Source organism: Perognathus longimembris, unplaced genomic scaffold (assembly GCF_023159225.1).
Source record: "Perognathus longimembris pacificus isolate PPM17 unplaced genomic scaffold, ASM2315922v1 HiC_scaffold_5100, whole genome shotgun sequence".
NCBI classification, from domain to species: domain Eukaryota; kingdom Metazoa; phylum Chordata; class Mammalia; order Rodentia; family Heteromyidae; genus Perognathus; species Perognathus longimembris.
Genome location: NW_025960491.1, coordinates 108,180 through 123,483, shown reverse-complemented (window position 1 = coordinate 123,483; position 15,304 = coordinate 108,180). Strand labels below are relative to the sequence as shown.

At 60.6% G+C, this 15,304-nt stretch overlaps 1 protein-coding gene across 2 annotated transcripts in view; it reads right to left on the bottom strand.

The window, feature by feature from the left end:
• Positions 1-3,620: 3,620 nt before the first annotated feature.
• The window catches only part of LOC125345008 (ribosome biogenesis protein SLX9 homolog), a 37,466-nt gene continuing 25,782 nt past the window's right edge, over positions 3,621-15,304 (bottom strand). The window contains exons 4-6 of one of the 2 annotated variants that reach the window (XM_048337269.1): positions 13,357-13,504; positions 6,733-6,798; positions 3,621-3,875 (exon numbers count right to left, since the gene is read on the bottom strand). In XM_048337269.1, coding sequence (XP_048193226.1) covers positions 3,752-3,875; positions 6,733-6,798; positions 13,357-13,504 — 338 coding nt within the window. In that variant the 3' untranslated portion in view covers positions 3,621-3,751. Of the gene's footprint in view, positions 3,876-6,732; positions 6,802-13,356; positions 13,505-15,304 lie in introns of both variants that reach the window. The other variant, XM_048337268.1, reaches the window with a different exon arrangement.

Here is a 15,304-nt window from a genome sequence, read left to right as displayed (position 1 = left end):
CCACAGCGTCTGTAGACTGGGAAGAAACACCGGGGTTCAGAAAGCAAATGCTCACTTTCTGAGTAACGTTCTATCAAAACACTTAAAATTCTCTTTCCATCTTTTAGGCTTTAAGATCTTTAATCTTAAACTGTAGATAAGTCTATATCAGTACCAGAAGCGTAATTATCACTTCAGCTAATACAGCCTTAGCATCTTTGGGAGAAAGATGCAATGAGTTCTACAGTAAGGTACAGATAGGGTCTTGGTCAGGAGCCAGGGTCTCAGGCCTTGGGCCCGGGAACACGGCTTCAAAGGAGATGGCGGGGGTCCAGCCCCCACTATCTCCAGCAGCCAGCCGGCTCCCCGACATCCTGAAGTACAGGCCGATAGCGGCTCTGGAACCCGGACACAGGGCGGTGGCCCAGAACCCTCCAGGGGCTGAGCCTTCCTTGCCCACAGCGGCTGGGCTGCTCCTAAAGCCCCGGGAAGACAAGGCCTGAAAGGCGGCCAGCACCTCCCTTCAGAGCGATGCTATCACCGCATGAGAAGCATTCCAGAAGCAACACGCCTGGTGTTTGCTCAACACTTGGCTCCCGAGCAGCACAGAAGCCCGTGGGCGCCTCTGCCTGGGCCTGACCCCAGCCTGGAAGCCCGGCCCGCCCCACCTCCTCCCACAGCCGAGGGAGAGTCTCGTGCTCTAACTCAGCCTGGACGGGACACACATGGCAACGCGTGACGCCAGCACCAACCCTCCCGGCATGGCCCGCCCGGGCAGCGGGCAGCCAGTCCACTCCGCACCGACACCCAGGGGTCCCTGCCTGCACACCTCCCACTCCTGCCAAGGGAGCGCCTGGGCAGACGGAGGCTGGGACAGAGCCGCAGGCCAGCCTCATTCATTCATAGCACCGCTGTCCCTCTGGTGGGAGAGAAGCAACGGTGGCACACACCATCGGCACCGAAAATGCCAGTGAGGGCGGAGCAGAACGCTGAGAGTGGACCCCGAGGCCAGCCCCGAGAGGGCTGCCCTGGCCTGTCCATGGCTGAGCCCCGCCTCCCAGCCTCAGCTCCTTCCGGCTCCACGGTGGACGCTTCCCTCAGCCTCCCTGTCATCTCTCCGGCCACCCTCCCCCACACCAACGGAGCTCAACAGACCATACACCCACCCTCTATTCACCAGGAGGGGATAAGTCCTTCTACACCCGTCCCAAATGTTCCTGACCAGGTGTCTACTGAGGAGTAAGGGCAACCCTGGAAGGGAGACAATGAAGACACACTTAGCTATCATACAAAGCCAGGCACAGTAGCACCTGGCTCTAATCCCAGCATTGAGAAGGCAGCCTAAGGTACAGCAAGGCTGTCTCACAAAACAAAACAAAAATTAAACCATTAGGTCACCTGGAGCGGGGTACCCCAAACCAGCGAAGGGTGTCCTCTAGGAGACACAGGGAGATCACGTGACAAGAGCCAGGGGGAGAAGGGGCTGGGCCACATCCAGGCCCAGGCCCTGGAGGGAAGGCCGACCTCTGGGGAAGCAGCTGTACCCGCATTCCCCCCCGACCTCCCCGCCAGGTGCTCTTCTGGCCTGCATTTCTGGCAGATGAGCAGGGCTGATGCCGCCCAGGGGCCAGGCCCATCAGTAATTGGCCACACAGCTCCACTAAACTGCTGCACAGGCCAGGGACGCCGCCCCGGCAGGCCAATGCCTCGCTCAGGGCCGGGCACCGTGGTTCGTGCATCTGCGATCAAACGTCCCAGCGGACAAGCTCAGGAGAACAAGGAAGCGAGGCTTCCGAGCGTGTCTGCTCTGGGCTGGCGGCAGCGTGGGGCACTCTGGCAGGCGCCTGTGGGGAGCGAAGCTCACTTCATCCCACCGCACCCCTTCCAGGGCCCCTGCTCAGCGGGGCAGTGAGTGGCTCAGGCCTCTCACCCTAGCTACACTCCAGGCTGAAAGAGGATTGCAGCTCGAAGCCACCTGGGCCAGAAAGTTCATGAGGCTCTTATCTCCAACGAGCCACCCGAAAACGAGAAGGGGCGTTATGGCTCAAAGAGGCAGAGTGCTAACCTTGAGAAAAGAGCTCAGGAACAGGGCCCAGACCCGAGTTCAAGCCGCAGGGGAGGTGCAGCACCCACCGCACAGGGCACCCACCCCACCACGCCCTCCCGGGCTGGGCACTTGGGCCGGGAGGTGCTGCACCCATAGCACAGGACATCCACCCCACCACGCCAGGCACACTGCAAGTGCTCGTGCATTCGCTCCCCCGAATCACACGCATGTGGACTTGTGTGTGCAGGGCTGGGTGTGCCCAGCCGACACAGCCTCCACCCCCACGTGGGCGAGCTGGCCCTGCTGCGCCCCAGGGGGCTTTTATCTGCTGTTTACCCTTCCAATCAGGACCCAGGCGTGGGGCTCCAGGGCCCGCGCAGCATGAGAAACCAGTCAACGGCAGAACTGTTCCACTTGTTTATTGCCAAGTCACTCGCGTCGTTCTACAAAGACCAGAAACCAACCAACAAAACCCGCGTAGCGGTCCACGTGGAGCAGGGCCCTCGAACCCCAGCCCTGGGCGGCCTGTGCAGTTCCCCCAGCCCCCTCCTCCACCCCTAGAACTGCAGCCTTGGGCGGCCTGTGCAGTTCTCCCGGCTCCCCTCCTCCAGCCTCTAGAACCCCAGCCCTGGGTGGCCTGTGCAGTTCCCCCGGCCCCCTCCTCCACCCCTAGAACCCCAGCCCTGGGTGGCCTGTGCAGTTCCCCCGGCCCCCTCCTCCACCCCTAGAACCCCAGCCCTGGGCAGCCTGTGCATACAGCTGCTCTATCACCAGCACAGCCCTTGGGCTCTACAGAGAAGGATGAAGATGAAGTGCGCACCACCACTGCCTCCAGCCATGCTGGACTGCGCACCCCTAGAGAACTGCTTCTCTGTCCACAAGGGGCAAACTGTGCTCTTGCCTGGGCTGTATGTCCTGCGTGAGGTGAATCTGCACATGGAGGACATGGAGATGGGTGGCTGGCCCTTTTCTTGGGGGAGGGGTACAGCACAGCACATGGACGGGTGGCTGAGGACAGGAAACCCTGAGTGAGCCCCAGGGGCTGGGGGCACGGCCCCTCACCTCCACATCTGGATCATGGAGCTGAATGGCCAACCTCCCATCTCCCAACCCAAGTGCCTGCTAATAACTGGACAAGCCACGAGGCTCCCGGGCAGGCGTGCTCTGTGCGTCAGTGCAGGGCTGGCTGCTCTCCAGCCACAGGACCTCAAGGGGGTAGCAGCTGCGCCGAGGCTGGAGCTTTGAGAGAGGAGGCTGGTGGAGAGGGGACAAGGAGACGGGAGCGGCAGGGGTCACGCGGGTGCCCCGGTGGGACAGCCGCTGCTGGATGGAAGCAATTCCTGCAGGCAGGGCTGCAGGTGGTGGCACACTTCCTTCCCAAACAGGCTGGGAACCTCACTGAGGTCCTGGGAGGGTGTGGTTGCCCGCTCGAGGCCGGTGGCCCTTGATGGGCACCCGTTTTGTGGGGGAGCTGCCAAGATCTAACATGTCGACCGCCATCTCAGCTCTCTCCACCGTGGGTGTCAGGCCTAGGGGAATGAGCAACCATCCCAGCTCAGGTCAGGATGGAAAACCTAAGGGTGGCTCTGAAGCATAGGGGAAAACGTCCGTAAGGCACTTTATTACCGAGAGGCCCCGTGCTGGGCAAGGGGTGTCCACCAGGCTCAGAGAACAGTCAAGAGGAGCTGGCCTCTCTCCGGAGCTCGTGGCACACACACCACCTGGTCAGAGCTGGCTACCACCTTCCAGATGCATCTGCCGAGCTAGCTGCTGCCCAATGGCCAGCAGGGGGCTGGCTCTATAGGCCGGACTGGCCAGCAGCTCCCGAAACCGGATCCTTTCTTCTTCGCTGAAAGAGTGGGGACCAGAGGTGAGCAGATGGGAAGGACTGGGCACCCTAGAACAGTCAGTCAGCAACCCCATGCCCAGGAAGCTTCCACCAGAGGAGACCACCTGGTCTGGTGTGCCATGGGACTCGGCCGGGGGCCTTGGCGCTTGCAGCAGGAAGTGGGCCTAAGGCCACACCACCGCGCAGTCTGCATGGAGGAGCCTTGTGCCCCAGGCTGCAGCGGGGCCTGATGGGTTGCTGCGGAGGCAGGAGCAGAGAAACAAACGGGGACTGGCGACTGCCTGGTGCCTGCAGGTGGCTCAGCCTTACGTAAGAGGCACTTTCTCCCGGTGAGGACGAACAGATGCAGACAGGGGAGTGTGAGCAGCAGGGCTGTGGTGAAGGGAGACGCGGCCAGTGCCTGCTCTCAGAGAGGCTCACGGCCACAGGAGGGCCCTGCAGACAAAGAGATTCCGAGGGCGCTGAAAGTGGCCCAGGCGGGCGGGTGGGCAACCATGGCTGGCAAGGCCCAGGGGGTGAGCCTTGGCCCCGAGTGACCTTGGGAAGTCCTGACCACCCTGGCGGGCCGGGATATCCCTTCGTAACCTTGCTGGTCACCTCCTCAGGGGGCGCTGCCCTGGCCGGGCAGATCACAGGGGCTCTACTCTCAAAGGCAGTGGGAGAAAAACCTGTCCAAGCCACAATCCCGGAAGCTCTGGGCCTGACTCCGTACGCCAATCCTAACTTCTCTCCTGAAAAGAGGGCTGTGAGAACTGTGCCACCTCTGCAGTCCAAATGTAAGACGAGGGCCTAAGTACAGAGCCTCAGGAAGCCCTGGTGTCCGGGCAGGAGGTGGAGCCAGGGGCTCAGGAGGCTGGGGCTCAGGAGGGTGCAGCCCCGGGGCACAGGAGGTTGGGGCTCAGGAGGCTGGGGCTCAGGAGGGTGCAGCCCCGGGGCTCAGGAGGCTGGGGCTCAGGAGGGTGCAGCCCCGGGGCACAGGAGGCTGGGGCTCAGGAGGGTGCAGCCCCGGGGCTCAGGAGGCTGGGGCTCAGGAGGCTGGGGCTCAGGAGGGTGCAGCCCCGGGGCTCAGGAGGCTGGGGCTCAGGAGGGTGCAGCCCCGGGGCACAGGAGGTTGGGGCACAGGAGGCTGGGGCTCAGGAGGGTGCAGCCCCGGGGCTCAGGAGGCTGGGGCTCAGGAGGCTGGGGCTCAGGAGGGTGCAGCCCCGGGGCTCAGGAGGCTGGGGCTCAGGAGGGTGCAGCCCCGGGGCACAGGAGGTTGGGGCACAGGAGGCTGGGGCTCAGGAGGGTGCAGCCCCGGGGCTCAGGAGGCTGGGGCTCAGGAGGCTGGGGCTCAGGAGGGTGCAGCCCCGGGGCTCAGGAGGCTGGGGCTCAGGAGGGTGCAGCCCCGGGGCTCAGGAGGCTGGGGCTCAGGAGGGTGCAGCCCAGGGGCACAGGAGGCTGGGGCTCAGGAGGCTGGGGCTCGGGAGGGTGCAGCCCCGGGGCACAGGAGGCTGGGGCTCAGGAGGCTGGGGCTCAGGAGGCTGGGGCTCGGGAGGGTGCAGCCCCGGGGCACAGGAGGTTGGGGCTCAGGAGGCTGGCAGCCCCGGGGCACAGGAGGCTGGGGCTCAGGAGGCTGGCAGCCCCGGGGCACAGGAGGCTGGGGCTCAGGAGGCTGGGGCTCAGGAGGGTGCAGCCCCGGGGCTCAGGAGGCTGGGGCTCAGGAGGGTGCAGCCCCGGGGCACAGGAGGTTGGGGCACAGGAGGCTGGGGCTCAGGAGGGTGCAGCCCCGGGGCTCAGGAGGCTGGGGCTCAGGAGGCTGGGGCTCAGGAGGGTGCAGCCCCGGGGCTCAGGAGGCTGGGGCTCAGGAGGGTGCAGCCCCGGGGCTCAGGAGGCTGGGGCTCAGGAGGGTGCAGCCCAGGGGCACAGGAGGCTGGGGCTCAGGAGGCTGGGGCTCGGGAGGGTGCAGCCCCGGGGCACAGGAGGCTGGGGCTCAGGAGGCTGGGGCTCAGGAGGCTGGGGCTCGGGAGGGTGCAGCCCCGGGGCACAGGAGGTTGGGGCTCAGGAGGCTGGCAGCCCCGGGGCACAGGAGGCTGGGGCTCAGGAGGCTGGCAGCCCCGGGGCACAGGAGGCTGGGGCTCAGGAGGCTGGCAGCCCCGGGGCACAGGAGGCTGGGGCTCAGGAGGGTGCAGCCCCGGGGCTCAGGAGGCTGGGGCTCAGGAGGGTGCAGCCCAGGGGCACAGGAGGCTGGGGCTCAGGAGGCTGGGGCTCGGGAGGGTGCAGCCCCGGGGCACAGGAGGCTGGGGCTCAGGAGGCTGGGGCTCAGGAGGCTGGGGCTCGGGAGGGTGCAGCCCCGGGGCACAGGAGGCTGGGGCTCGGGAGGGTGCAGCCCCGGGGCACAGGAGGCTGGGGCTCAGGAGGCTGGGGCTCAGGAGGGTGCAGCCCTGGGGCACAGGAGGCTGGGGCTCAGGAGGCTGGCAGCCCCGGGGCACAGGAGGCTGGGGCTCAGGAGGCTGGCAGCCCTGGGGCACAGGAGGCTGGGGCTCGGGAGGGTGCAGCCCCGGGGCACAGGAGGCTGGGGCTCAGGAGGCTGGGGCTCAGGAGGGTGCAGCCCCGGGGCACAGGAGGCTGGGGCTCAGGAGGCTGGCAGCCCCGGGGCACAGGAGGCTGGGGCTCAGGAGGCTGGCAGCCCTGGGGCACAGGAGGCTGGGGCTCGGGAGGGTGCAGCCCAGGGGCACAGGAGGCTGGGGCTCAGGAGGCTGGGGCTCGGGAGGGTGCAGCCCCGGGGCACAGGAGGCTGGGGCTCAGGAGGCTGGCAGCCCAGGGAGGTGGAGCCTGGGGCTCAGCAGACAGAACACGGGGTGGCTAGGGTGACACTCACAGCAGTTTCTGTCTCTGTGCGGCACTCATGCGGCTGAGCTCGGCTGGCCTCGGCTTGCTGGGCACCCTGCTGAGAACGAGAAGGCCGAGTTAGCTGGACGCACACTTCACCCGAAAACCACGCCGTAGATGTGGCTCTCCCCTCCTCAGCAGCCTGTGGGGCTCCAGCACCACCAAGTCGGGCGCCCTGTGTGGCGTCTGCCCACCATGGCCTCTGGAGCTAACGAGTGGGGCACTCGCTCGCCCTGGGACTCATGTGTGGGAAGGGCCCACTTCCCACTCGCCCCCCACTGGAGTGGAGAATGGGCCAGCAGCTGGACAACCTGTTCAGGCCCCAGAGGCCCAGCTGCTGGGGCAGCGTCCATGCTGCAAGCACACAGTGCCACCTGCCCTGACGGCCACTGGCAGGGCCTGCCATCCTTGCGTCCCCGAGACATCAGGGTATGACCCTGCATGAGCAGCACACCTGCTGCCACGTGACCTTGAGGGCCCGGGAGCCCCACCTCACCCAGAGGACGCCTGTGCGCTGAGGGGCCCTCTAGGCTGGGGCGCTGCCTGACCACAGGGCCAGGGCATAGGTCTCCATGACTTGCTGGGGCCTCCAAACCCCTCGCCGGACCTGCCTGGGACAAGCAGACCTGGACCAAGTGCCAGGCAGTGTGGGCCGGGCCAGGGGCACCACAGCCAGCTGTCAGGAGAGATGGGAACGCGGGACTGGCTTTGCAGGCTCCTGTCCCGGGGAACAGCCGGCCTGACAAGACAGCCTTCCACCGTCCCACCAAGTCCGGGCAACACCTCTGTGAGACCGAGAGGCCTCGTCTCTGTCCTGTGTCCTCTACAGGCAGCTGTCTTCTCCAGTAGTGCTAAGGTGGCACGCTCTCCACATGGCCCCTTCGGAGACCCAGGACCCACCAGGGCGTGAGAACCACCGAGCGAGGTGGAGGGGCCACGTCCTTTAGGAGGATCCTGTGGGGGTGGGGGTCGCCCCTCTTGGCGGAACCACACTGGTTGTAGAATCAGGGACCATGAACCTCTCCGCGCCCTCCCACCCCCGCCCAGGGTTGCTCTCTGGCCCCAGGCCCCTCCACCTGTGTTAGTGAAGGTGCATGGGCTCAGCGGAGCTTCAGATCCCACGCACTGGAAACAGACACAGCCCACCCTGCGCGGGGAGCGGCCCACTTCCCGGAGAACCAAACCTTCTCCTGACTCCACCTCGGCCTGGATGTGGTGTTGGGGGACTGCCTGTGGGACAGGGCAGGAAGGACAGCCACCTGCCACCTTAGGTGGCCCTTGGAGGGCTCAGATCCTGGACTTGCTATTGCTGGCCACTCCTCCGATCTGGAAGGGAGCAGGCTGCAGCGGTGGGAGCCAGGCAGAGAAATACATTGTAAGCGAGTGTAAAGTTAATAACGAACCGCCTAAGCTAGAAACAAACACGAAGAACCCTGGTAAGCGGAGCCTCAAGTGCCCCTCGGGCACGGCCCCTTCCGCCTCGCCACAAGGAGCCCTGCTCTGGAGAAGCGGGGAAGAGGCCGAGGTGAAGGGCCAGCGCCAGGTGAGAGGCACCTGGGCTTGCGCGCCCAGGGGACTGACATGGGAATGGGCAGTGTGGAGTGAGAGGGTCAAGGCAGAGCCGCCCACCCGGGAGCGACCCCAGCTGCAGCCCTCAGCTCTGCCAGGGGACCCGGTGCGTCTGCCTGTCTCCTCCCTCCTCTGGTTTTCACAGCGCCCTCTGCTGTACAAACCACCACCCCGGCTGTCCAGGAGGCGAGTCCTTCTAGAGAACTGTTAGAGACAGGCAGGAGCGACTGACTATGGGCCACACTCCCCAGTGTCGCCCTGTGCGACACTGGCAGCCCCAGACCTCGGTGTCCAAATAAGAAGTCTGGGCTCCCCTGAGAACCGGTGGGTTCCAGGACTGGCCAGGAGGGTCCCTAGGTGAGCCCAGAGCACCCACCGGCCTGGAAAGTGAGGAAGGAAGTGGCTCTTCAGAGCCATCTTGGAGCAACGGAAGGAGCTGCCAGGGGCCCATGCTGGAACAACTTCACCAGCAAAATAAAGCAGTGCTGGCGGACAGCCCAAAGCATCTTTAAATAAACATCACGACTCCACGCTGCATAAATGAACCACCGTAAATAAACAGAGCTCCCGCTCCAGCACGTCCCACACCACCTCTGCAGATGCGGTGGGTGGGCTGGAGGAAGGGTGGCCTCGCTCCCTCCCCGAGGTGGGGGCCTGCAGGGCCCCTTCCTTTCAGACAGCATGGCGGGGGTAGGGGGGGGCATGGATGCTCCTGGGAGCCAGTGACGGGGCCTCCACTCGGTGTAGGGCAGCCTCCTCCGGAGGGCAAGCTGGCTGGCGCAATGTCGTGGAAATGGAACTTGGTCCCTGTGACATTACTCTTGCAACCCCTGCGTCCTCCAAGGAACACACTGGACACCCTTCTGTGAGGGAAGGCTGGGGCGGCGCCTGACTGGGGTGGGCACCGTGGCTGGTGAACATAATCCCAGGAGAGTTAGCAAAACACCATCTCAAAGGCAAGTGGGGGGATCAACCTAACTAAAGATGTGAAGGACCTATTTAATGAAAACTATAAAAATCTAAAAAGGGAAATCCAAGAGGATACAAGGAGATGGAAAGACCTCCCATGCTCATGGGTAGGCAGAATCAATATAGTAAAAATGGCCATATTGCCCAAATTGTTATACAAATTCAATGCAATCCCCTTCAAAATCCTAGCTACATTCTTCACTGAAATAGAGAAAGCAACCCATAAATTCATATTAACAGCAAAAGACCTACAATAGCCAAAGCAATTCTAGGCAAAAAAAGCAGTGCAGGAGGTATCACAATACCAGACTTCAAGCTCTATTATAGAGCCATCATAACAAAAACAGCCTGGTATTGGTATAAAAACAGATCGAAAGACCAATGGATTAGAATCGAAGACCCAGAAATAAAACCGCACTCTTACAGTCAGCTGATATTCGACAAAGGAGCTAAAGACATACAATGGAAAAAACATAGCCTCTTCAACTACTGGTGCTGGGAAAACTGGGCAGCCATATGCAGAAAACTCAAAGTAGACCCAAGCCTATCACCATGCACCAAGATCAACTCAAAATGGATCAAGGACCTCAACATCAGACCTGAATCCTTGAAACTACTGAAGGACAGAGTAGGAAAGGCGCTAGAACTTATAGGCACAGGAAGGAACTTCCTGAATAGAGTCCCAGGGGCACAACAGATAGGGGAGAGACTCGACAAATGGGACTACTACAAAATGACAAGTTTCTGCACAGCTAAAGACATAGCCACCAAACTAGAAAGACAGCCAACCATATGGGAAAGGATCTTTACCAGCACAGCAACAGACAAAGGCCTAATATCTGTCATCTACAGAGAACTCAAAAAACTAAGCCCCTCCAAGCCCAGTAAACCAATTAGGAAATGGGCAAAGGAGCTAAAGAGAGACTTCACAAGAGAAGAGATGGCAAATGGCAAAGAAACATATGAGGAAATGTTCCACATCCCTGGCAGTAAAGGAAATGCAAATAAAAACAACCCTGAGATACCACCTCACCCCAGTTAGAATGGCCTCTACTCTGAACTCAGGCAACAACAAATGCTGGAGGGGGTGCGGGGAAAGAGGAACCCTTCTCCATTGTTGGTGGGAGTGCAAATCAGTACAACCACTTTTGAGAACAGTATGGAGGTTCCTCAAAAAGCTCAACATAGACCTACCCTATAACCCAGCCATACCACTCCTAGGCATCTATCCTGAACAGCAAGTCCCAAGATATCAAAAAGACATCTGCACTTCCATGTTTATCGCTGCACAATTCACAATAGCCAAAATATGGAAACAACCCAGATGCCCCTCCACAGAGGAATGGATCCAAAAAATATGGTACTTATACACAATGGAACACTACATAGTGATTAGAAATGGTAAAATATTGGTATTCGCAGGGAAATGGTCAGAACTTGAACAAATAATGTTGAGCGAGACAAGCCTAGAACACAGAGAACAAAGGGGCATGATCTCCTTGATATATCACTGTTAAAGTGGGGTGGGGTGGGGGAGGGGCACAGACAGTAGAGACCAGGTCTGTGAAACCAAAAACTGCTTGTCAAATGGTATTTCCCACAGGATTGGGTCAGCGACCCAACATTATGTAACTAAAACCAAACAACTACTCAACTTATACATAAAGGTCAAAAATAGACCTCTCAGTGTATCACAATAGCTCAAAAGCTATGTATAGTTCGTATAAGACAAGGATAAGCAAACTCTATTGTTGGCGTTACATTTAAAGTCCTAGGTGAATTTCCTTTGGCATAGGCCACATAGCTACTGTATATGTTTTTGGTACACTGTGTAATGTATATATGTCTACCTGACCTAGGGAAGGGAAAGAAAAACAGGGTGTAAGATATCACAAGAAATGTACACACTGCCCTACTATGTAACTGAACCCCTTTTGTACAACACTGTCAAAAAATTTTTTTAATTTAACAATTTTATTTTTTTTAAAAAAAAAGGCCAGCAGGGCGTGGCGGCACATGTCTGCGGCCCCACCCCCTCCGTACAGAAGGGGACTGCTGTCGAAGCCAGCCTGCGAAAGCATGGGGCCTACCTGGAACCTAACTGTGCAAGCACGATGGTCTCGAGATGGGCCTAGGTGGCAGAGCGCCAGTCTAGCCACCAACGGACCCCGAGTTCAAATACCAAGACTGTCAAAAAGAAAAAGCAGCAGCAGCAGCAGCTACATTCAGAGAGGTATTGGGAGGATGGTGGTTCAAGGCCAGCCTGGGCAAAAAACTCTTCAAGATCCGCCCCATCAACAAAAGCTGGGCACTGGGAACTGGGGTCCGCACCTGCCACCTCAGCTAGGAGGGAAGTGTGGGTAGGGGATCACCACCCGGCACGTCCTGAGCACACGCAGCACCTCCCCCAAGACAGGAAGGCCTGGAGGCGAGGCTCAAGTGGTACAGCACCTGCTAGCAAGCACCAGTCTGGGTTCAACCCCAAAACTAGCCAAAGTCAAACTCAACTAAAAGAAAACAAAGAGCCAAGGAGTCTAAGCAACTCTAAGTAGAAGGAGCCTGAGACTCGAGGACTGCTACATGCCTGAGGGGGCTCCTCACAGAGGTCCTGGGTGGGGTCCTGCTGGGTGGGGTCCTGAGGGGATTCGTGGGGGGGGGGTCTAGGATGGGAGGGAACTGGAGAAGCGTGAGGTGGGGGCTTCATTAAGTACGATTTTAAGTCTGTGATTACTCATGGCTGGCGCTGTCCCCTAACGACGACAGATGTACCACTCTAATCATCTACCACCATTTCTGCCACGTCAGCAAATCTAACACTGCTGCAAGGTGAAGTCTACCCAGCCAGCTGTCCAGAGATGCCACACTGAGGCTCGGGCGCCCGTGAGGCTGGGGGGCACTGAGGCCCGGGGGGCAGGTGAGGCTGGGGGGGCAGGTGAGGCTGGGGGGCACTGAGGCTCGGGGGCAGGTGAGGCTGGGGGGACAGGTGAGGCTCGGGGGCACTGAGGCTGGGGGCAGGTGAGGCGGGGGGGCACTGAGGCTCGGGGGCACTGAGGCTGGGGGCAGGTGAGGCGGGGGGGCACTGAGGCTAGGGGGCAGGTGAGGCTGGGGGGGGCACTGAGGCTCGGGCACACGTGAGGCTCTGGTTACAGAGATTTGGGGCATACTAAAGCTTTAGGGGCCGATGGCACCTTCCCACACTGGAACCAGAACACCAGCATGGCCCTTGTAGCCTGGCCCCGGCACATTCTTCCTGGGTGTTTACACAGCCCCCTCCCTCCTGGGAGCCCAGAGCACATTTTTCAGATGAGAAAACTGAAAAGAGGGAAAGGACCCTTGACCAGGGTCACATTTTTCTTCAAGAACCAGAAATGGAATCTGCACGGCTGGCCCTTCTCCACCGGAGTCTCACCCGGTGGCCGCCCCTTGTCTGGACGGCAAGTCCCTGCCACTCCGGACGCCAGAGCCGCTCCCGCCATCTGCTCTACAGCCTGTGAGCCCACGAAAGCAGGGGCGACTCAGCCCCCGCTTTCTTCTCAGATGGAGAGGCCGTAGGAGCATAAGCTATTTTTAAAATGGCAAAGTTGGAAATAACAGGGACACATGGGGCAAGTCCAGCACTTTCCAAGTGCTTTCCTGGCAGCAGAGGCCGGGCCCGGCCCCGTGTGCAAACCTGCACCCACGGGCCCCACACTCCCGACCCCTCAAGACCCACCTCTGCTGGGAGCCAGGGAAGCAGGCACAGGGGCAGGAAGGGACGCGACAGCTGCCACCCAAACGGGCTGAAAGAGCCGGGTGCACACACTGCAAAGGCCCACACACTGAGGCCCAGATCAGAGTCCTCGCGAGGGCACGGCAGTGGGCCATGCAGGCGGCGGCCAACGAGAGCCAGCACGGCCGCCTGCAGGGCTCCACGCAGGGTGAGGGCTGCTGGGCCAACACGGCCCCCGTGCCGGCATGCCAACGTCCGCCAGCCCCTGGCCCCTGCTCCTGCCCCCCCCCCCCCTCGCCTAGCGAGGGACCCAGGTGTGAGGACCCCGGCTCCGGAAGAGCTGGCCCACGCCGGACACTCACTCACCTTCTGGCTTGTCGCTGGCCGCCAGCCTCCAGTTCCTGCAGCTCAGGCAGGGCGTCCCTCAGGGGGTGCAGGTCCCCCACTATCACCGTGGCCCTGCGTTTCCGCTCCTCTCTCATCTTCTTCTCAGCCAGCTTTATGGCTTCGATTTCTGAGGCAGATGAGGCAGGTCAGAGACAGAAGCAAAGGCCAGGTTCCTAATGCATGACCCTGAAGCCCCAGGCCAGCAGAGAAGCCTTGGTCCTGGTGTCACAACCCCCCCCAACCCCCAGGGCACGGCAGGCCGTGTTCTTATCTCCCGCTGTCACCAGCATTCCGCCCCTGGAGACCTGGGGGTGGGTGGCTGGCTCCAGTTGTTTTTTGTCCTTAATCACAGAGGCACATGTTAATTACAGGCTGACGATGAGCTGGGAGGACTGCTTCCTCTGTAGGGGACCCGGCTCAGGAGGCCGGCCCGGCAGCAGAAGGTGGTCCCAGGCTCCAATGGCACAGTCTCTGTCCCCCGTGATTCAGACCACCGAGCGCCCCCACGGGACTAACTCCACACGGGAGGGGGGACAGTCACAGGGCCAGTGGGTGGCCGAGTCACACAGGTGGAGGGGAGAGGGCCAGGCATTCAGAGGGGGAGCCACGGTTCACAGTGGAGAAGGGTCTGGAGGGTGTGGGTACAGCCCTGGGATCTGATTTCCATCCAAGAAAGTACTGACGCAGAAACTGCTAGCATAACAAGCGTCAGACACGCTCTTCACCCGTGTGAGGCTCCCCCAGTGCCCACAGCAGGGCAACGCCATGGGCTCTGTCACCAGGAGCCCTGGGCAGAGGCACCACGGCCCCAACAGGGCAGAGGTGCCCTCACAGGCGCCCGCTTGGCCCCCCACGTAGGCCAGGCCACGGAGAGGGCAAAGAGCCAGGTCTGCAAGGCCCAGGCTGCCACCCCTGGGAAGGCCCCTGGGAGGGCAAAGAGCACGCTTCTGTCCACCTCAGGCCGGCCCAGGGACTACTGGACTCATTCGGTGGCAGTGTTCTCCCCGTCCTGCCTGGATCCTGATGCTCGACTAGCACTTCATCCTCTCCCTGAAGAGAAGATCACCCCGATGGGCAGGTAGGGGCTAGAGGCCCAAGGCCTCATGCTCACAGCCTAGAGGCAGGACACGAGGAAGCAAGAGGGAAGGAAGCCTGCTCTCCAGACTCAACACAAGCTTGATAAGATTCCCTAACCACCCGAGACACAAGTTACAGCCCTTCAGAGTGAACACTGCACTTCCTAGCAATCCAAGACCCTCGGTTACGAACTCAACCACCATCTCAGGACACTCCATCTGGCCACGCGGTGCTGAGAAAGACACAGAAAAGAAACGGACATTGGGGTGGGGAGCTCAGTGGGTGGGCCGCTGTCATGTCTGAGCGGCTCAGAGAAGAAGCAGGGGTTTAGCCATGCCCAGTGGATCCAGGATTTCAACAGAACTATAAACCGAAGCCGTGAGACTAATTCATATTCTCTCTCATTCTCTCTCTCTCTCATATGTGTGTGAGTGTATATACACACACACTCACACACACAAATATATAATTTTTTTAAGTCAATGCATAAGAATGGCTAAAAACAGGGCTGGGGATATGGCCTAGTGGCAAGAGTGCCTGCCTCAGATACACGAGGCCCTAGGTTCGATTCCCCAGCACCACATATACAGATAACGGCCAGAAGCGGCGCTGTGGCTCAAGTGGCAGAGTGCTAGCCTTGAGCGGGAAGAAGCCAGGGACAGTGCTCAAGCCCTGAGTCCAAGGCCCAGGACTGGCAAAAAAAAAAAAAGAATGGCTAAAAACAAGCAGGGTGCTGGTGGCTCATACCTGTAATCTACCTGTAAGCTACTCAGGATCTGAGGATCAGCAGGTAAGTCTACGAGACTCTTATCTTCAATAAGCCAATAAAAAGCCAGAAGTGGAGCTGTGG